The sequence below is a fragment of the Conger conger genome, chromosome 2 (genome assembly GCF_963514075.1).
Source record: "Conger conger chromosome 2, fConCon1.1, whole genome shotgun sequence".
In the NCBI taxonomy this organism is placed as follows: Eukaryota; Metazoa; Chordata; class Actinopteri; order Anguilliformes; family Congridae; genus Conger; species Conger conger.
Genome location: NC_083761.1, coordinates 69691353 through 69714196, shown reverse-complemented (window position 1 = coordinate 69714196; position 22844 = coordinate 69691353). Strand labels below are relative to the sequence as shown.

General features: G+C 40.3%; 3 protein-coding genes across 6 annotated transcripts; all 3 read left to right on the top strand.

Moving 5' to 3' along the window:
• The first annotated feature begins 5034 nt into the window (after positions 1-5034).
• Positions 5035-8997, top strand: fdx2 (ferredoxin 2). The gene is made up of 5 exons (XM_061232591.1): positions 5035-5251; positions 5636-5690; positions 5778-5884; positions 6649-6736; positions 7011-8997. Exons 1-5 carry the CDS (start codon positions 5062-5064, stop codon positions 7165-7167), a joined length of 597 nt encoding a protein of 198 aa, XP_061088575.1. The 5' UTR covers positions 5035-5061; the 3' UTR covers positions 7168-8997.
• Positions 8998-9527: 530 nt separating this feature from the next.
• On the top strand, positions 9528-16498 carry zglp1 (zinc finger GATA like protein 1). 4 transcript variants are annotated; one of them, XM_061232588.1, is made up of 6 exons: positions 9528-9743; positions 11613-11674; positions 11898-13068; positions 13923-14035; positions 14566-14659; positions 15731-16498. In XM_061232588.1, the coding sequence occupies exons 3-6, from the start codon at positions 11969-11971 to the stop codon at positions 15864-15866; spliced, it is 1443 nt and encodes a 480-aa protein (XP_061088572.1). In that variant the 5' UTR covers positions 9528-9743; positions 11613-11674; positions 11898-11968; the 3' UTR covers positions 15867-16498. The 4 variants fall into 4 exon arrangements, with proteins under 4 accessions (XP_061088572.1, XP_061088571.1, XP_061088570.1 ...); XM_061232587.1 differs by having other exon boundaries at positions 11613-12619; positions 12734-13068; XM_061232586.1 differs by adding an exon at positions 14819-14916 and having other exon boundaries at positions 11613-13068; positions 15731-15868.
• A 2793-nt stretch (positions 16499-19291) lies between these two features.
• On the top strand, positions 19292-21002 carry LOC133122556 (forkhead box protein D1-like). Its single transcript, XM_061232590.1, has one exon. The coding sequence runs from the start codon at positions 19617-19619 to the stop codon at positions 20616-20618; it is 1002 nt and encodes a 333-aa protein (XP_061088574.1). The 5' UTR covers positions 19292-19616; the 3' UTR covers positions 20619-21002.
• Positions 21003-22844: the final 1842 nt, after the last annotated feature.

The following is a 22844-nucleotide window of genomic DNA, read 5'->3' as shown; positions in this document are numbered from 1 at the left end:
ACTGGCTGTCACAACTGTCTCAGTGCAGAGGGACAAGTGCTGGCACTGACCTCCATAATGTTTCAGAGAAAAACGAGACCATGTGGAATTCTTCATTCACTGCGCTGGCTCATTGAATGTAAACATAACTGAGCGGAATGCACCGGAAAACCTCTGAAAGAGCCACCTGGTGAGTTTTCATGAGGGAATCGTGGAGGTAAGTGCCTCTGATGCAATGGATATGGTTAGAGGTATTAATCCCTGCCATTACTATGAGGATTAGTTTTGCCGGGGCCTGATCTCAAACCTTTTCAGAGTCAGGCCCAACAATAGGCACTCTTATCATACTCTTAACATGTAATCTCTTCTGATATCCCTGGGCAAGTCCGGACTTGCTCGAGACTAAATTATTTTCACAATAAAAGGAAAGTTCAGAGCACAAGAATCTAGACTGCACCATTCGAGGAGGGACTCAGCAAGGACTTAGCAGGACAGACAATCGGGGGGATGCATCTCGCATTCTTGTTATCTCTCCAGGTGATCTCGATTTCCGGCAACGGCATGTCAGCACCGAGTCACAGGCTCTTTTGGTCTTTCACGGCAGGAGAGGAGAGGCTCAAGTCAACCAGCCATAACACCACAGGAACTCACAGGGCTTCAATGAGCTCGGTCATAGACAGTCCCCCCTGTGCTGCCATTTCCTTGGAGAGCCTGCGTCAGGTAGTGCCGCAGAGTGCCAAAGCATTCAGATGGGATGTGCTGTCTCTCTCTGTGCAACAGGCTGGGATGGATGCCATGTTCTTCTGTAATCCTGCGGTTAGTGCCAATTCACCGTGAGAAAACTGTGAATGCGAGTTTCAAATTACAATTGAAAGAGCTTTTTTTTTGCAATTTCTGGCTGAGGAATGTCATTGAATTGGACTCAGGGTAAACTGATTTATCATTTTATCTTCAGTGTACTGTAATAACATCTACCGAATATTAGTTCAGCTGTATAGTGCTTATATTACAGAGGGATGCTACACATATTTAGGTCAAAGGGCAGTGGCTAGAAATGTCAAATGTAACTGTATAGAACACATCTACAAAGACATAAAAAGTTATGCGTTTTACTGCTTCAGATTTAACGTCATGCATTTTACCTCCTAGTCTTTGAGGATCAAAACAAAAATAAATATAAATGCTTTGTGGCATCTTCTATTGATCTATCATAGAAATTTACATTATGTAAGGCAGACATGAGGCTTGTGTTAGCTTAGTAATGAGGCTTAAAGTTTAATTCAAATAAAAACATTTTAGACAACTTTAAGACTAATTCTTTCAGGCCATGAACAGAATGGAAAATTAATTACTAAACAAATCCTTCAGTTGAAGAAAGCCAAATAGATAAAAGCCATGTGAAAAACAAAGTTAAGCAATTCAACAAATTTCCATATTAAATTGTGCCTGTCATTTAGGAGGATGACAGGTAAATTGCAGTGATTATAAAAGGTTGAACTAGCCTGAAGATAGGCGATGCAACTTTCTTACAAAGTTTGATTAAGAATAACACATGCTTCATATGGTGAAAATTACAAGGCTCAAAATACAGTCGGACAGCCTTTTATGGTAAAGACACAGTCTACAACCAAGGATATGGGGGAGTTTAAGTAGTCAGGCAAATAAAAAGATTATTAGATGATTATTACCTGCAGACTGAAAACACAAAGCCATGTACAAAGGGATTATAAAAGAAAGGTCACTGATATGTACTGTAATTACTGCAGCCTCTATTAGGATGTAAAACATTGCAGTGTTGCATGCCGCTGCTGCTGTGTACAGTGACTACTCAACCAGTTCCACTCAATACTGCAGTCACTACAACTGTGACTATGCAACCAGTTGCATTCAATACTGCAGTCACTACAACTGTGACTACTCAACCAGTTAACTCAATACTGCAGACACTACTACTGTGACTACTCAACCAGTTCAACTCAATACTGCAGTCATTACTACTGTGACTACTCAACCAGTTAACTCAATACTACAGTCACTACTACTGTGACTACTCAACCAGTTAACTCAATACTGCAGACACTACTACTGTGACTACTCAACCAGTTCAACTCAATACTACAGTCACTACTACTGTGACTACTCAACCAGTTCCATTTAATACTGCAGTCACTACTACTGACTACTCAACCAGTTCCACTCAATACTGCAGTCACTACTAATGTAACTACTCAACCAGTTCCACTCAATACTCCAGACACTACTACTGTGACTACTCAACCAGTTCCACTCAATACTGCAGTCACTACTACTGTGACTATTCAACCAGTTCCACTCAATTTTGTGTCAATACTACTGTGACTATTCAACCAGTTCCATTTAATACTGCAGTCACTACTACTGTGACAATTCAACCAGTTCCACTCAATACTGTGTCAATACTACTGACTATTCAACCGGTTCCACTCAATACTGCAGTCACTACTACTGTGACTATTCAACCAGTTAACTCAAATCTGCAGTCACGACTACTGTGACTACTCAACCAGTTCCACTCAATACTGCAGTCACTACTACTGTGACTATTCAACCAGTTAACTCAATAATGCAGTCACTGCTACTGTGACTACTCAACCAGTTCCACTCAATACTGCAGTCACTACTGTGACTACTCAACCAGTTCACTCAATACTGCAGTCACTATAACTGTGACTATTCAGACTATTCAACCAGTTCCACTCAATACTGCAGTCACTACTACTGTGACTATTCAACCAGTTAACTCAAATCTGCAGTCACGACTACTGTGACTACTCAACCAGTTCCACTCAATACTGCAGTCACTACTACTGTGACTATTCAACCAGTTAACTCAATAATGCAGTCACTGCTACTGTGACTATTCAACCAGTTAACTCAAATCTGCAGTCACGACTACTGTGACTACTCAACCAGTTCCACTCAATACTGCAGTCACTACTACTGTGACTACTCAACCAGTTCCACTCAATAGTGCAGTCACTACTACTGTGACTACTCAACCAGTTCCACTCAATAGTGCAGTCACTACTACTGTGACTACTCAACCAGTTCCACTCAATAGTGCAGTCACTACTACTGTGACTACTCAACCAGTTCCACTCAATACTGCAGTCACTACTACTGTGACTACTCAACCAGTTCCACTCAATAGTGCAGTCACTACTACTGTGACTACTCAACCAGTTCCACTCAATACTGCAGTCACTACTACTGTGACTATTCAACCAGTTAACTCAATAATGCAGTCACTGCTACTGTGACTACTCAACCAGTTCCACTCAATACTGCAGTCACTACTACTGTGACTACTCAACCAGTTCCACTCAATAGTGCAGTCACTACTACTGTGACTACTCAACCAGTTAACTCAATACTGCAGTCACTACTACTGTGACTACTCAACCAGTTAACTCAATAATGCAGTCACTGCTACTGTGACTACTCAACCAGTTCCACTCAATACTGCAGTCACTACTACTGTGACTACCCAACCAGTTCCACTCAATGCTGAGGTCACTACTACTCCGTGAGCTAAACCAAATGTAAAATGCGAACCTTCATCATTCCCATAACTAAAAGAGAAAGCGGGAACTTAGGGGTTATGTCATGGTAACTGATGCTTGCCCGGTGATATGGGTGTCAGACAGGTCACTAATGGTGAAAGAGTGATTCATGGAACAGGTGTGCTTTGCAGCTTCTGACACTCCCATCCCCTCCCTTAAGAAGTCTGCTTGTGCCTGAGGAAATCTCACCATCGTCTAAGCCAAGGAGAGCATTGGTCAAAAGACACTGTACAGTCCCAAAACATTTAATCAATACATATTTGCTTACGTACACTCCACTGCTGCTTCTGCAAATCCAGTTTATGTTTTCTTTAGGCAGCCAACTGGCCACTAGCAGCAAATGTTTTGAGATGACACACAAAAGCAGGGTTGCACAACTCCGGTCCTGAGGCGCTGGTCCGCGTCCTGGTTTATGTTCCAACCAATTACCTTTGTTTTACGACACTGGTTCACTCCTCTACTTGGGCACAGTAACATCTTTGGGATGCACTTGCAGTCTGGTGCCTCTACAAATGTTATATCCAGATATGATTGAGCTAATTAAGTAATTAAGAGCATAAGTTTGCACAAAATCTTGAAAAGGACTGACCCTTGCTGTTCTCCTTCACTTCACCTAAACATGCATTACACTGCCCAGGTTTATTATTGAACAATAAATACTCTACATTGCATACAGATGACTATAGAAGTACCTTACTTCAACCTAAAATTCTATCTGTGACAGTGTAAGACACTTCAAACCAAATGAAATAGGTTCATGTACCAAAGACAGAAGCATCAAAAACTGAATGTGCAAGATATTTAATGCCAGCCAAATGTATCAATCTTATCAATGTAGTTAGGTAACACTGTGACATAGATCATTGTGGTTAATGTCAGTAATCTAGTGTAAAGTACATTTTTCAAATATATACGTTCCAGTTAAGACTTTTCTCTTCATTAAGACTTCATTAAATAAATTATACAAGGCGTAACTTTTTCACGCATCAATCTATCACTCATTTAAACTAATTTAATAAAAACGCAACATTTTCACTGCAATATCGCCATCTGCTGGCACAAATCTGAATGTGCCATTTTACTTTCCATGTCACTAACTCGTACACAGTACCCATTCAGGCTCTACATTAGCCTAAAAACAAACCCCCAATCTTTACATTCTATTATGACGCTAAACGATTTTTATGTATTCATTCACTGTGAATAAAAAATGCGCATTTGACACGGTTATCCTATAGAGAGTGCGCAGATACAACACTATCTATCATCTATCTGTATGGGTCAGCCTCAGCTAATAAATGACCAAATAACCCATCTCTCTGTATTAAAAAAAAAAACAACAACTTCCGAATATCTTACGAATTGCATTGGTCAACTTTAATATTCACACGAAGAACGCCTACTATTTGATAACACCGTACTTGACTGGGTAACTACGGTGTTTTCATTTTTTTCTCCAACACGTGATCAAAACACTGTCATGGCGGCCTCCGTTGTACTGCGCCGGGCAAGCATGGGATTGACTTTGTCGATCTGTCGAGTTAACCCAGGCTGTAATCTCTGCAAACTGCACATTTTAACAAGATGCATGTATGGTTTCACGGAGTCAAAGAAGACGGATACAAATGGCCGTTTTTCGACCTTGAGCAGGAGCATTCATACGTCTAAAGGTGAGTGTACGAAACTTCTAGCTATTGCGAAGCAAATAAACTGGCAGGAACGTTACTAAATAAACACAGATAACAAAATATCTATCACTTGTCATATTCTGCAACGCAGCTTTGATACAATAGCAGAATGTAAAATACCTTTTTACCAGTGAATTTGAATATAAACTGTTTTTATAGCTTATATCTAAGTGTTGTGTAAGGTCGTTATAAAACATACGCAGATGGTTGTGTAAGCTGCAACCTGGTGCAATAGACAGAACTCTCGGCAAAATTAATCAGATAAAATGCAGAACAGGCGTTACAAAACTGTTACACATTAATGAAGAAAATGGATAGCTGATTTGTTAGTTGGGTCAATTCGTGTTTTTCGCCAACTGTCCCTAGGTTTGTATCACGGCAAAAGCGAGAGCACAGAAGTTGAAGAGGACGAAGCAGACGTGTGAGTTACCGATTCATTGCTGTGATCTCGTAATAATGAGACTTTGCTGGTACTTACACTATATTTTGTCATCTGGCATGTTTCTAGGGTAAACGTGGTCTATATAGACCGATCGGGAAAGCGAATCCCAGTTAAGGCCAGAGTCGGAGACAATGTGTTGTATTTGGCTCACAAGCATGAGATTGAGTTGGAAGGTGAGAACCGACGGCGTCGGTCTATTTGAATCACTGCATTTTTGACCATCGCTCTGTTCTGACAGCTCATTGTAATTACGGATTTTACACTAGTATGTGTCCACGTTTTCCATTATACATTGTCCTACACTGATTTTTGAGTCGGGATAAAACGTGGACTACAGTCTTCAGAGAAGTCTTGTTTGTGCTAAAGATTGAAGGATTTTCTAGAAATGAGCCAACATGCTTAAGATTTCCATGAATGATTTACGGAATTATGCATGGTCAATTTTACATTTCATTTTGTTTCCAAACTCATTGCCACAGAGGGACCTGTGTATGCAGGTTTTCATTCTAACCAATTAATGCTGCCTTAATTGATTCCAATTACTCATTCAGTCATATGCACTCAACTGAATTGAAGCACAGAATATAAGCAACAGTTAGACAGCACAAATAACACGTTTCACTTTATATACAAACCTAAACCTAACAGCCCTAATTAAACAAATATCTGATGCTGTGATAAGCCAGCATACACACAGCCCTCCATGGCACAAAGTTTGAGACCACTGATGTTCTTAATATATCCACAAGGAAAAATTAATTTTCCACAAAAGATGTTCAAATCCGGTCATCTCTCAACATAGTTTGATAGCCAGGAACTTGGTCGACAGACCGGCTTTATCCCAACTAAAAAATCTGTGATATGTACTTTGTTCAAATAAAGCCATAAAAGGCAGTTCGTACAGTCTTTATCCATGTCCATTTCTCTCCCTGCTCAGGAGCCTGTGAAGCCTCACTAGCCTGCTCTACGTGCCACGTATACATTCATGAAGATTACTGTGATAAGCTGCCTGAGCCTGTAGAAAGGTAATGGGTGTGTGGATCATTCCTATAGTATTGTATTATTCAATTATTACAAGTGAGCCCAAGTCAGTTGAACACGTTTGTGTTTTGCCCCACATTTCTCCCCTGTCAATCGCATTGTATTTGAACAGTGTGACAGTGTTCTGTCAGTTCAAACATAAACAGAACAGTTATTATAGCAAGTAATATTACCACAAGATATTCAGCTATTGTACAGAATGTCAAGTCCGCTTGTTCACGGATGCCTTAATGCTCATGTAAAATAATGGATTCACAGGGAGGAGGATATGCTGGACCTGGCCGCCATGCTGCAGCCGAACTCTCGGCTGGGCTGTCAGATCATCCTGACCCGTGAGATGGAGGGCATAGAGTTCACGTTGCCCAGGATTACCCGCAACTTCTACGTGGATGGGCATGTGCCCGCACCTCACTGAGGAGGGGATGCCGAAGGAGAGCGGTGGCGTCTCAAATCTGGTCGTGGAAGGTGGGAGCATGGCCTCACATTGCCGAACACAGAGGTCCTCCATCTTCCAGGGGGACACAGACCCTCAATGGCTGCCACTTTCGAGCTGAAACGAGGAAAGCTTGGGCGACATTACTGAAGTTCACCTGGCATATACATCTGTTTTTCAAGTGTGAGGCAGGGCTTGGACGCATAGTTCCTGAGAGGCTAAAAGCCATGAAGGGTTGCTTGCTGAAAAATATTTCAATTTGCCATGTAGTAGTGTGGAATTAAGGAACTGAACAGCTAGTCAGACTTGGTTCTGAAGTGTAGCTCAGCGATAGTGTCCTTGAATCTGAATTAAGCATTCAACTCTAAATTGGTGGAACATGACAAATGTGAATGAGAATCAGCAAAGAAAATGTTAAGCAACCTTCATTGGAGTAAATGTATCCGTTATCCTGTAGGTCTTCACTCCAACCATAACAACAAAGCAAACCTCATTGAACAGCTGGAGATTTTCCTGAGCTGCTAATTAAGTCAGGTGTGCCAAATTAGCGTTGAAATGGATACCTATAGGAAGGTAGATCTCCAGTAACAGGGTTGGTTACCACTGAACATACTGCCTTGGATATATTTTTCAGTGAGCAATCCTTAGTTTCCTTGAATGGAACATTCCATGTTACAGTTAAGCATAATACGCACAAAGTGAACCACAGGAATTTCCAAAGATATACGGTTATATTGGGAATCATAGCATTCCTAAATGTGTAATACTTAGTTAATAAAATGCTTTTAATTGAAACTTTTGGGATATTCAAATTTGCCTACATGTACATCACAGTCAAGTTTGGCCATGCATGTCAAGCTAGTGATAGAAATTTCAAGCTTTGAAGAGAAATTTGTTTTACTGAAATTTTAAATTCAATACATTTCCGTAACTGCTCAGTTACCATACCAGGGCATTACTTGAAAATAGAATTAATGGCAAATAGTTAAAGTATGTTATTAATAAGCATGTTGGGAAGAAAGAATTTTCACTTTCAAAATGCATTAGGATTTTACAACATATCCTGCGTGTAACAGCAGTACAATGAGTTGAGGTCCCGGCTTAACTGCAGACCCCACAACTTAACTCATGTAATTTATTGCTGCTTTTTCATACACTAGATCCAAGGTTTGTCCCTTTTCATGTTATATATACCAGTTCTAGGTGCTGCAGCCTCAAACCTATAGCAGAGAAGCAGCAAATCTCATCACTTTCATGCCATGAGGTCAGAATTCTTTACCTTAAAAGATGTTCGTAGCCTGAACATGGTAATATTTTTAATAGACTATGATGTGGATTTGGGGAAACACAAAGAATACAGCTGATGGATCATGTAGAAGGTGCATTCTTTCTTTTGTCATGTTGTATAATTCTATGAAGAGCTGGACTTTAGGAAGTCATTAAATCCACTGGATTGGATGATGCTGCCCCCATGGGGCACAAAGAAGACATGCAAATCCTTTTCATCAAACTTGGGACCAGCTTTTCAAACTTAAGCGACATCAAACCATTTTACTGGCTGTAATTAGACATCCCTACCTCCCAGCACAGCCTCCAAGATACTATGATCCAGTTTAGTAGGTCAAAAGATTTCAGGTCAATCTACCTTTGGATTGCATTAGTTTCAATTTCATTAAGCCCTTTGATGGGGATATTAATGGTTTTAAAAAGTGAGTTGGTTGAGAATGGGTATACACTTACCTAACTGATTTGCCTATGCACAGGCTTCACAATGTAGTGTCAACCATAATGAACATACATGTCAATGCATTGTGTACTGTATGGAAATGTCATCTTAATGACATTTCAGAAATAAAATTGTTGAGAAAAAGTAAACTATTTCTTTACTCAAAGTTGTAGTCATGATGTCGATTCATCTAGAAGTGTTGCCCTGCCCTTCTCCCCACTGAGAACTCTGTTGGCATTTGGTTATTCCAGAACTAGTGGGTTTATTTAAAGTCAAATGCATACAAAATTAAGTCCAGCTCATGAAAGCTGAAATTCAACAAATATGCTAACGGAATAGGCCTAAGCTAATTGTAATTAATAACCTATTTATTGAACGTTAAACTGGCGGGAAGCGTAAAAAGTGGGGAAATGTTTGCGGACTAACCTTATCATCTTCAAAGGCCCTCTTGAACCTTCAACATCAGGCCTCAACAAAATTACTAAAACCTGATTTAAAAGGAAGGCGAATCATCGGTAGCCTACAATTAATCTGCACGATGCATTTTTAGAAATGTACCGTTTAATTTGAGTGAGGAGACGCAGCTGACGGGTTAAAGAGAAAAGCTTGGCAACTTGTTCAAATGGATTTTTATGCTGTGCATCTCCGCGCGTTTTCTCTACGTCACACACGGATTGTTAGCTACAATTGGGGACACCTGTTGTCGGTCGAATCTGCCCATCCTGCGTAATGTTGTATCAATGTTGCACTTACCTGTACATTTGCTTGTTGTACACTTGCATCACAAACTTTAGTTGATCCCCTTCGTTGAAAAGTGGCCATCTACGATCTGGTAAGTAGGCTACACTGCTTTCATTGAGTGTTAATTTCTGTGATCTGCATAGCCTTGTTGCACAATAATAAAAACCAGCAAAAATAACGCTTTCAAATCACCCAGATAATCTAGCCAAACTATGTTTCCACTTATTTTTGACGAACTGAATAAATCTCATAATCAACTGATATGTGACTATTGCAAATCAGAAATAACACGCTCTCCCATTCAGTAGTTATTAACTGTTGACTATATAAAATGTACACAGATTATATATTAACGACAGAATCTGAACTCACGAGTGGACTGGGACAGCGTGGAAGTGACCACTCCCATTGAAAAAGTTGACCACATAATCATAATTAAGACAAGGTTAGTCGTTTCCTACAAATACGGGCATCCATTAAAAAAATTATATACAACCAACCCAGAAAACGCGACTCTGAACACATGCTTTAGCCTTTCATTTGCGTCAGTGAAGCAAAACTGGAGGTATGTCAAAATTACGTCACACACAATTTAGACGATGAGCGCTGTGGAAATTGTGTGGCGGACTCAGGTTGATGAGAAGTAGCCTATGCTCAGTAACCGTGCATTGCTTGGCAAAACGGTTAAGTTTCGAAAATCTACCGATGTCGAACACAGGTATTCTGCGTTTCTCAAGTTGATAAAACGCAGAAAGAAATGTGCGCTCCGTTATGAAAATGTATGTGAGCTTATAAACCTACTTACCCCCAAAAAACTAAAGCAAAATAGTATATGGTGTCGAGCCACCAAATCAAACAGCAGCGATCTTAACCGACAATCCGATTTGAAGTTGCATGCTTTTCAGTTTCAGCATGTAACTAAACAAGGCAATAGCATTGTTCAGGTGAATGCAGGGCAGACTATTTTGTGATCAGATGCAAGCAACACCAGCGCAAGAGTTGGCTAGCAACGCTGCCTTCTATTTGCTAGGATTATAACTAGCCTAATATAGCTGTGCTCTGTAGCTCGTTCTGTAACCACTTAGCTGATAGCATCCTTGGTTAACTGTTAGCAAACTAGACGTAGCATACAGCCAGGACACTCAGAAGTTTACAATTTAAGATTATGATTATGACATAATGGGCAGAGTGAATATCAATGACAGTATAGGAAAATAAATAATATTGTTATAGCGTTTTGTAATTATGTTATTCAAGTAATGGACTCAAATTAAGTGTGGAAAATAAAGTTCCACATTTTCACCATGGTGCTGTTATGACGGATGCCATCCATACTTGGATTTTGAGATGCATTGCTAGGTCAATGTCTCGAGATACACATGTCCACGCGCTCCATGTCTGGGAGCCGAGCTCGAGATCGTTGGTGATCACAGTGACATATTCCGTCGTTGAAAGGAATTGTTACATTTTTCTGAGTTATTTGATACAACGAAGCGGGGTAGTATCTTATTTTCAACAAAGTGTCATTGCCAAGTTATGTCGAATTATCCTTGATACATTTTAATGATAAATGTCTCTGCTACGCATGTATCTGTATTTGTAATTGTCAGTGGGTGTTCCTAACGCCCAGACAAAAAAAAAAAGTTAAGCGGACCGTAAGTAGCCTACACTATTCCTAGTAAGGCTAGTATTTCACATATATGCGACGTCTTTCCTATATGTTAAGTATTTGTTATTGTCTTTTGTTTCGTTAGATACTACTCTAAGTTACCCTACCAGAGATGAACATATATTGTAACGTCTACGTCAGAAAGTTCCCTATTTTTGTTGCATATTAATTTTATGTAATCATGCCCCTTACTTGTATACGTGGCTTCTATAAGTTACTGTATGCTGCCTGTAGCAACTGTGGAACAAGAAGAGGGCCCAAGTTAATTTTATTTTCATTGCTAATGAACAGGTGCCGAAAAAATGAGCGTAGACTCAAGGATCCCAGCTGCCCGCACCCAGGGGAACAGAGAGGTATTTGATGTCAAGAACGCTCAGGTGCCCCAGTCTGCCATTCTTTACCTTCTCCAGGAAGCCACCAAGCTTGCATTGCCTGAAGCCAGGCAGGACTGCCCAGATTCCATGGTTATGGATGGGATTTGGTCTGGAGAATGGAGTGAACAGCACATGCGGTACAATTCTCCCTTAGGGTCTACCTCTACCAGTCCTTTTAGTAACCACAGTGCACATTTCACAGATCCCCAGCATAGCTTCGAAGGCCACTCCTCCCTTCTGCCAACTGAGCTAGGCAGCAGCCCTTGGGAGGTTATGAGTCTGATCAACCTGCAGTGTGAGAGGCTTCTTCATCCGGAGAATGGGGAGGAAGGAGAGGCAGAGAGGCTGGCAGCTGCCCCTGTTTTTGAGGACAAGCCGTCAGCTACGGGGGACTCAAAATCCAGACACAGTAGGGGGCCTTCGAATTGTAATGAGGGTGATGCCAGCCCTGCTAACCCACAGAATATCACTGAGGGGTTAGGTCAAGCTGTGGGGTCCTGTTCCAGTGAAAACAAAGCAGGGTTTACGAAGAAATGTGGCGCAAACTTAGGTGAAACTGAATCTGTACAGTGCAATAAATACATGGCTCGAGGTAGTCAGGTTCAGGCACAGGTCACTGTAATTACAGATAGATTTGGCTGTGCTATTAATGCACGTGGGGGAGGTGACCAGGCTATTGGCTCAATTCAGGTTGCAGGCACACACCATTCCAGAAACTCTTTTTTAAGCAAAGACAATGAGGATTGGCCTCTAGATGGAAGAAGAGAAACAGCACTGGGGTCAAACTCAGATGGAAAAGGACATGATTTGTGTGGCAGTCATTGTGCACCTCAGTCGGAACCAGACACGAACATACTTGGATCCGTGGTCCGTCAGAAAAGTGTGCTACCTGAGTCCAGTTTCTCAGCGAACACTGATGAATTGGTACGCTCATCCAGTGCATTTTGCACCTCTGCTCTTGGTGCGAGCCTAGTTTCAGATCCAGGTGTGAAAATGGACTGTAACTCAAATGCAATTCCCTTTGTTGACCCTCCTCAGGACGTCCAATCTCAGAGTGGTCCCCAAGCCACGTCTGACAATTCAAACTGTGAATCTGTGGCACAAAACACAGTCTCTCAGGAGGGTTCATTAGCCCTTCTGTCCAAGTCTCATGACAGCTATGTGGGGAATGTAGATGAAGAGCAACTAAAGCTTAAGACTAATCGCCCTGCCTCGGATGTGAGATGGCAAGCCAGGAGGCCCAGGAAGCAGAGCCACCCAACCCGAAGTGCTGATCTCTGTGACCCCAACTTCAAGGGGGTAACCTTCCGCATGCGCACCGAGCTCAATGACAACAGAGACCAATGCCGTCTGCTCATAACTTCCAATTACAGGTAACCTTCACACAGCTCCTCCAGAACCGGCCACAATGCAATACAATAAGCTCTTATATAGTGTTCTTCATGCGTACATCCCAGGGCGCTAATACTAATGCATTACACTTGAACAGCATATTTCAAATTTTCTACCACAGTCATAGGATCTCCCACCTGACCCATTAGACACCACCATAACGGCCGGCCATTGATAGATGTGTAGAGGCACCAGTGAATTGTTATGATCGGTGCTGGATGGAGAAATGGCCCCCAAATTAGCTTGGACATCAGGTTAATTTAATTTGTGTCAGGGGATGTTACTTGTAGAGGAAGGCGCCCGAGTCTGTCCATGTATATGCCAGATTCATTTTGGCAGATTCACCATCTACTTTGTGGACAAATTAAAAGCTTTACTCTGGTTCGACAGTCTGATGGAAATAATCTTTAAAATTCATAGTTTTGATATTGACTCATGCATATGACATTACCTCTAATCTTAAGCTTATAGACTTCACTTGTCAGCAAAGCTATTATTTCAGGCTGTTTGCTAGGATAATGACAGAAACCTTCTATGGAAACAAAGTTACATCTGTGTAATGCTTCATCTAAAGGACCATATGGGTGACTTGTGAAAGCTGTTGAAATAATCTTAATCATTTTGAAGGGATTAAGTAACTGAATACGTTCCCCTACATCCAGAAACCAAAGATGGTATTGCTATCCTTGGCTGCACACATTTTTATGAAGTTCCATTTTCAGTACACCCCTCATTTAGATGAGGATTTTTTAAAATCCTAGCATTTAATCTTAATTATGCTTATGTGGTGAGATGTGGCCGTGAAAGCTAACCGCGGTTGGCCCTGTGCCTGCAGTGCAGAGCTGCTGAAGAGCATCCGGAGGGCGAGGGGGAGCAGGCCACGGCCCTTCGCCAACTCCTTGAAGACCAGCAGCTCGGAAGAGGACAGTGACTCCTCCAGCCTCTGCAGTGAGTACCAGTGTGCCAGTGTCCTGCAGCACAGCCGGCCCTGGCAGTGAAGTGGAATTCCAGCCGGTGGGGTACCAGAGTAATCCCTGAAAGTTTGAGGGATAAAGAGGGCTCTCTGGGCTCAACATTGGAAAAACACAAATTATCGTAAAAAAATGCTGTATCGGCACGCAAAAGGATTATGCCCTCCATACTCTTGATATGTGAGCAGTGTCGGATGACTGTACAATTGAGGAATTTTCCAGAGGGGGAAAAAAAGCCAGAAGTTGCATATAAAAGCATAGGCTAATAGGGTGTAATCCTAAACATAAAATTCTAGTCCTTAGTTTTAGGACTCAAACGGCATGAACTGCAAACTTAAACTTTTACAATTGGATTTTTCCATGCGTGACATATTGGGTTGAAAATACTAAGCAGAAATGAGCCAACTCATTATTAATACATGTGTTTGTTTTAAGTCCTATTTCCGCATTTCTAAATCATTGTGTGGGCCGGTGTTTTTATGTTATTCCTTTCTCTGCCTTGCTCAGAGAATAAGATGTGTGCCTCCTGCAATACAAAGAAGACTCCTCTGTGGAGAGATGCAGAGGACGGGACTCCACTGTGTAATGCCTGCGGAATACGGTGAGTGATGTGAAAATGAATCATCTGGAGTTAAATGTGATGACTGCCAAATGTTTGATCAATTAGTAATGCTCAACTGGTTCATATATACTTTGTACTTTGGTATGCTGTTATGTCATAGGTCAGATTTCTTATACATTACATTACATTACATTACAGGCATTTAGCAGACGCTCTTATCCAGAGTGACGTACAACAAATTATCATAAAGATTGGAATGTGTACTTGATGATATAGCCAGGAAATGGACACTAGAGGTAATGTGCAGTGATTTACTTTCTTGAATTTAAGTAACATATTTAGGTATTTAACCATTAATATGATGTAGTTAGGCAAATTGCAATTGCATTACTTCTGAGAAGGGTCATTAAACTCTCATTTATATCTGTGACAAAGTTATTTATGAAAAGAATGCTGGTGTTTGTAATTTGCTATCCTCATATTCACAATTAGCTGATGTTTTCTCCCACTGGTCTGAGTCTATTGGGCACCTATTTGTGGCATGTGCTCATTGGCAACATGTATTCATTTGTGACAGGGGTGCTGCATTCGTTGGCAACATTAATTCATTGGATTGATCTTGAGCCTACATATAATAAAATGTTATGTCCTTGGTTCATTACCTTGTGTATGTTACAATGTAATATTCAGACTTGTTTTCCTTATTTTAGTCCAAATCAAGGGTGCACAACTCCGGTCCTGGAGGGCCGGTCTGTGAGCTTGTTTTTGTTCCAACCAATTATCTTAATTTATTTTTCTGACAGCTCTAGAAATTATGTTGGTTCACTCCTGTATTTGAGCAGAGCGGAATCTTTAGGATACACTTGCAGTCCGCATCTGTCGCTGGTGCATACATAAATGTTTGATCAAGACATTATGTAGCTAATTCAATAATTAAGAGCAGAAGTGGATCAGCCCTTGCTGTGCACCCCTGGTCTAACTGATATATATCCTGTTATTACTATTTTTTTGAAAGAAAAAGAAAAAGAAAAACATTGTACGGAAAAGGTTTGAATGAGACAGTTTTGTGGAGTGGTCATGAACCCCTGTCCTGCTCTTACCTGTTCTCAGGTATAAGAAGTACCGGGTCAGGTGTTTCCAGTGCTGGCACATCCCCCGGAAGGAGGGAAACTCGGACTCAAAGTGCTGTAGGTGCGGAGACGTGCTGAGGCTGGTGACCTCCCAGCGCCGGCTGACTGCCTGGTGAAGGAAGAGGTGTAAAGCAGGTCACCTTTATGTTTTCAGTTTCTCCTTCTGGTGAGTGACCTCAGCAGTGCAGGCTGACTGCCTGGTGAAGGAAGAGGTGTAAAGCAGGTCACCTTTATGTTTTCAGTTTCTCCTTCTGGTGAGTGACCTCAGTAGTGCAGGTGCTGGGAGTCTTGCATGTTCAGTTGTCTACCTTGAGTGTTGCACTTTACAAAGGACTTGTGTGATGAGACAGTCTTAACAATATTTCTCCAGTTGTTTATTGTATTCAGATATTGTTTTCCATGCACACAATGCATGGTGAGTGGTTTTGAGCTTCTAATGCTGTATGCTATCTTGATATTAATTTGTAAAAAGATGTGTATGTTATTTCTTATGTCATTTTGTTAGTTTGTTGCTTTTTTTCTTTGTTGTCATATGGAGACTAACAATAGGGATCAACTGCTGCACTATTAGTTATTTGCCTTTGTTTTCATTTATATGTTTTTCTTGTTGGTTTCTGTTCCTAGAGTTTGTTGTTATGGTCTTCATTAAATTCCACCTTGATGACTCTTAAGATATGCTTACTGAATCCAATAACTTAAACCAAACCTCAATGCACTTGTCATTGTTGTGTGTTTGTGTGGGTGGAGGTTGCATCCATGTGTCCTTGTGAGACATAATGTATTCTAGTACAGCAGCTTGCAGTGCCACTATCGAAAAAACGGAAATGTGCATGTAATACATGTTTCAGCCACACTGTGGCAAAGTTTTCTCATGATCATATTTTTTCACTCGGTAATATACACTATGAAATGTTTTTTTCTTTGCTAGCAAAGTAGTTTATAGTTTTTGTTAAAACTAAAACGAAGTGGCGTTAAATGTTCAGCTGAGAGATTTAAAAAATATGTAACTATATATAAACAGATTATTAACCCATTTTTACACGAGTATTTCTTTAATTTATACTTTTTTCCATATCTATTTTCAGAAAGTTTGTGTTTTGGTTTTGATTGCCTTTAAAGCCTACTCCTAATGGACTCTTGAACAAAAACAAAAAAATGCATACATAAATATTTATATATTAAAATAAATTCGGCTCTCTTTTATTGCTATAAAAATTGAAACAACAGGCATTCCTTCCCAGCAAAACACTGGACAACCTCATTGAAAAATTCCATTATTATCCATTTTGATATTGAAACCATACAGCTTTTCGATTTTCTCGCCCGGTGGGGCTGTTTTCAATCAGAAGACATGCGTGATACACATGGGAAATCATCTGCTGCGTTGCCAGTGCCGCAGCCCACCCACACCACCCCTGCCGCCCGCTCTGCCTTGGGGTATCAACGCGATTATAGGCAGGAAATGTGGGAATCCCCAACGAAGAGCTCCATCACTTAACACAAACAACCCAGGGCTCTGGGTAAAATGAATAATGCAGTCTCTCTCATCCCATTTCCTCCTTACGGTCCTTTGAGCATATCGCTTCGTTCAGAATGGGAACTTCATTCATTCATTTGCGTGCTTCTATGTTGCTGTAAAAATATAGCCTATATTAAAACTTTTTAAAAGTACCCAGGAACGGAGCTCAGCCCAAACTTCATGTTCCGTGTTATATAGCCACAGCTTCATTAAATACTGCAACACACTGTTCCCTCAGCCCGTGGGATGTTTTCTGTGTTCTTAATCAGGCACAATCGCTCCAATTCATGTCGTATTGCATCCACATAAAATGCACATGTAGGCTATAATCTACAGACGTAGATCTAATTATGTAAAATAAAGACCGCTTAAATGTATATGGCCTGTTTATCTACCAGTTTCAATAAAAACATTTTTTTCCTTTTTAAGTATAATGTATTCTTATCGTATAATAATGAATCTTCTAAGTTGTTATTGATTTAATTTATAATAAAGATAAATAGTAGTAGTAGGACATTACACCGGTAGGATTGGCCTGTCTGTAGCCTATTTCTCTACTTTTATTTCTCTAAATCGTGGCTCGTTTTTTATTTATATCGGATTCGTTTTTTTTTTATCAGTGCTATAGATCCTCATGCATATTTGAAGCAGGAATTCACTGTGAAGCAGGAATTCACTGTAAAGCCGATGCTTATCAAAGGGTTTTTTTTCTGACCATCACTTTCTCGTTAGACTGAGTTGATCCCTCAGTCTAACAACAACGTGGGTGATCCTAGACTCGTGCCTCTGAACAAAAAAAAAAAAAGAAAAGAAAAAAGTGTGCGAGCGTCGGCAGATAAGGCAGGAGTTTTAACGCATGGGCTCACATATACTGCCATGGGTAACATCAGCAATTTACGAGCGGCCCCGTGTGCCTGCCTTCACAAGTGCGGCAAAATACAACTGGAGCAGGAATAGTCTAGGCTACTATAATCCTTATATTCAAGATTATTCTAAGAAGCTTGGGGGCGGGCGAAGATGTGCTTCTGTCAAATTTGCATGAGCCACGACCTTTCTGTGGGATAGGATGACTCCAATTCAAGGCGGGTTGACAGTAAACCTTTTGAGCGATATTTAGGCTACTCTATTTTCATTCATAAATTCTGAACATTAATTAATTACATTTCTCTGTGAGGTAATAAAACCATTAAAATGTTTTAATCGGATCAACAGCTGATAGTATTTTAGGAAGTTGATTGTTTAAAGGCCACTAATATAGTCTAATATGTTGACATTTCAAATCCACGCAAATTCGAAATTATCTCAATATTTTTGTTTGGGTTCAGTATCATGTAATTATGCGCTGTGTATTTAACACAACGAAATGTTACAATTAAAAAATTAAATTATCCAATCGTTTTAAAACGATCCTCCTTATATGCATACAGACGTATCACAATACATGGCATCTAGAGTAGATGTGTAGTAAAAAATATTGAATGTGAACTCGAAATAATTATTGAAAGACATTTTATATTTTCCCCCGTGGGTTGGGTCTTAAAATCACATTATGCATATGATTGAAAATGGGCTAAACGAATGTTATGATGAGGATTGTCTCAATGTTTTCTAACGTTTCAGAAATGTTTATTTTGCGAATACAAGAGCGGTGGACTCTGTATTTTGCTCTTGAGCAAAATACATAAATAGACTTCAAAAGCTTGTTTGTCACTCAGTTACGACAAAATTACTATGTATTCGGGTCTAAAGTGTTAGCTAAGTGTTGCTATTATGGAATTAATAAAATATAGACAATAGTTCATTGTCATTATCACGCAGGTTAAGGACAACGCGACCACTCAGTGTAAGGTGTGTTATTTTTGGACTGATTTACCAGAAGCTCTCGGGGAGGAGACGGTTTTGGTGTTCTTTGCGCGAATTTCATTGGATAGTGGCTGCAGTAGGCTACTTTTTAGAAGTTGCGAACTGCCCCATGACATCACAGTCACCTGATCCACTAGTTACAGTTACAACCAAAAACTTGGAGAGGTGCTGCATTTGGAGAACGTCGTCTTATTAGCTTTTTAAGGTTTTTCCCCTCACCAAAAGAAATCAATAAATAATAATTTAAAAAATGCTCAGGTTTTTTTCTTCCTCTTGGGATACCGTGCCTGTACTACTTTGTAAGGATATAACCCTGCATTCCTAATGACTTTCGTGGCGCGTGGGGGAGCTTACATTGCGCAGCTGATTATTTTTTTCTGAATGGAAAGCGAAAAATCGGCCCGTAGCGTGTGAGTCTGTGCCTTTCAGATCGGCCGCGTATCCCACCAGTTGGCGCAGGTGGCATCGGATCTGTGTGTGGATTATGACTTTGGACACAGAACTCATGGAAGAGCCCGACATCGATGTTGTGGGAGACGTTAACAAGGACTCTAGAAAGCAAAACGTTCTAACGGAGAGAGCGTCGGGGAAATCAGCGCACGAAGTAAACGCGTCTTCCTCGCCAAAACTGCAGGACGTAGATACAAATGATAATAATACTCCGCCAAAATGCAGTCCTGCTGCAGGGAAAAGTTCTGCTTCAGTAAAGCCACCATACTCCTACATTGCTCTAATAACAATGGCCATTCTCCAGAGCCCGAAGAAACGCCTCACCCTTAGCGAGATATGCGACTTTATCAGCCACCGCTTCACCTACTACAGGGAGAAATTTCCAGCCTGGCAGAATTCCATCAGACACAACCTGTCTTTGAACGACTGCTTCATCAAAATGCCCCGAGAGCCCGGTAACCCGGGGAAGGGAAATTACTGGACGTTAGACCCCATGTCGTCTGACATGTTTGAAAACGGCAGCTTTCTGCGGAGAAGGAAACGCTTCAAACGGCAACATTTCAGATTCAGTGCGCTGAAGGAAACTCCGCTCGAACCTCGCGGGATGCCCAGCTTTACCTATGGTGCTTACGGTCTTGGGGCGACATGCTTACCCCTGCCGAGATTGGAGTTATACCACATGGGCATTGACCATCGCTCAGGCTCGCCCTGTGCTCCCAGCATTCCACCTGTTAGCAGCATCTTGCCGGCGCTGTCAACTCTTTTCTCCAGGACCCAGCACGCTGCCGTTAAGGCTTTTCTCCCGTCGCAATCTCCCGCATATGGCACCCTCGGTACGACCCGCTGTGCCGCAGTCTCATCCTCCCTGGTCCCCGACTCGTCATTCTTGTCAACAACGGTGCTCCATCCGCTGGCGTCTCCGCATCTCCTCAGCTTACAACAAGAACACCAGAAACTGCACTCTCTACAGTGCAACTCCAGTCTGGCCAATAAACTCCTAGGCCTACAACAACTGGGCAACGCCAGCAACCAATAGTTTTGTTCAGCTTCAAGAATTTATGCTTTGGCTCTTTATTTTGCATTTCAGGTAACAAGATGATTTCCTCAAATCAAAGACATTGTACAGACAGTTTCCCCACCCCTCTCCGTCACAGTTGATTTTATTGTCAGTAATTTCATAATTTGATTTGTCCATTTGAGTTAATTGTACATCCTTGCTTATCTAAAGTTTTTTTTTTAACAAAATAAAAAAACAAATGTAAACATTCATATTTCAAATGACGATTTTCTTACAGGGCTTGTAAAGAAATAAAGAAGACTTGGGTAGCATCTTTATCATTGGATAAGCTATAATGGCTGGACTTCTAATGTGGTGGGGAAAAGTGAATCATAAGTGAAATTTTAAAACAATTGTGCACCTTCAAACATACCCTAACGGATGTATTTTTCCGAAATGATTGACTTAATTACGAAAAAATATGTAGTTCAAGCATTTTGTTCCATTTTCTTTTTTAATTTTAGTGACGTTGTCAGATCAACCATCGACGCATTTGAAGTACCGTATGTCAAATGTTTAAAACATAAAATGTTACGTTAATGTTAATGTCTTCTCTGAATTTGAAATTGAAACCATATGGACATCTGGTTGTTTAAAATAATAATAATAATAATAATAATAATAATAATAATAATAATAATAATAATGTATATGTATATTTGTTATTCTTTTATTGTAGAGGTAATATTGTGGTCAAAAGCTGGGAATCACAAATATGAAAATAATTGGACAAGTAGGCATGCCATTTATTGTTTCTGGGTGAAAGTATCAAAATGACACGATTGTATTTATTTACTTATTTATTTGTAGGGAAATTACGTCAACGACTCGGTCACACACAGTGCACAACATGCAGCCTTGTCTATTGGCTATACGCGGTACATTGAGGAACCTGAAAATAGTGATTGATAGGACCGTGCGTTTATGCTTTAAGCTTGATGGCATTTTTTAAATAATTCTAATTTGCTATTTTATTTTCACGTGTATTTAGGTACATTTTCGTAGACTTAAAGACCGTTTCTTACAATTAATAAACTAAAATAATGAAATTATATATATATATATATATATATATATATATATATATATATATATATATATATAAACAAGAGAAACATATCAAGAGATTGGGCTATGTTTATTTGTACTTGTCAACCGCTGTCTGAGGAAGATTAGCATTAAAATATAAGAGACAGCTTTGGTGCCCCTAAACAACACATTTGTATTTAACTTTGGCTAGAGGGCAGGAGTCAGCTACAAATAGTGATATCGACTTACAGATACTTTCAAGAATTCAAATAATTTGCCACAGCGGTTAAATATTTTCAAACTGACGAGGAATACTAAATCCCTTAAAACGGATAAATGCTTCCTTGTGTTTTCACCATGAGAACACGCACAATTAGTCCACTCTAAAATGAGAATATAGACTGTAACACATTTAATGTCATCGACAAAACTATCTTCCCCACCTTCTATGTTTATAGTTGATCTGAAAAGATTATGAGGATGGGGAAGGCATGTGTGTGTGTGTGTGTGTGTGTTTGTGTGTGTGTGTGTGAGTGAGTGAGTAAGAGAGAGACATAGGCAGAGAGAGAGAGAGAGAGAGAGAGCGATGTACTACAAGAAAAAAAGATGGTCTGTTGATAGATGTAGCCTACTGAATTGTCTGACGCGACGATGTGACCTAATTCGGTCACGAAAGTTGTTAATGCTTCCCGTTGTAGTAATGTTATAGTCATCATTGAAGCCGAGTCCGAAACATTTCATTGATTCATATTTTCTCTTTGAAATGAACGAATGAAATGTTTCATCTGGAAATGTTGTTCCACCGCTGATACCACACCGGTCTCCTAGGCCCATATTAGCGTTGGATGAATGCGACTGCAGAGCAAATCCGATTTCGCCTTTATTGGTTGAGTTATATTTAAGTGTTTAACTGTTTTAACAGGACATGTTGTCTCAAGGGATTTGTGAATACAATTTTCTAATACTTTTTTTGATAATACCGATATCTTCAAGTAGAATGATTACTGAAAATTATGAACAGTGGTTCCACACAGTATTGTGATGTACAGAGGACTCCCAAGTATTTTATCTGTTGAGGTCGTACATACTTATTAATATTGCATGCAACTGTCCATAATTGAAAATATATTCATATTTTGAGTATGTTAAATGGTAAATCTTGTCTAAATCACTTTG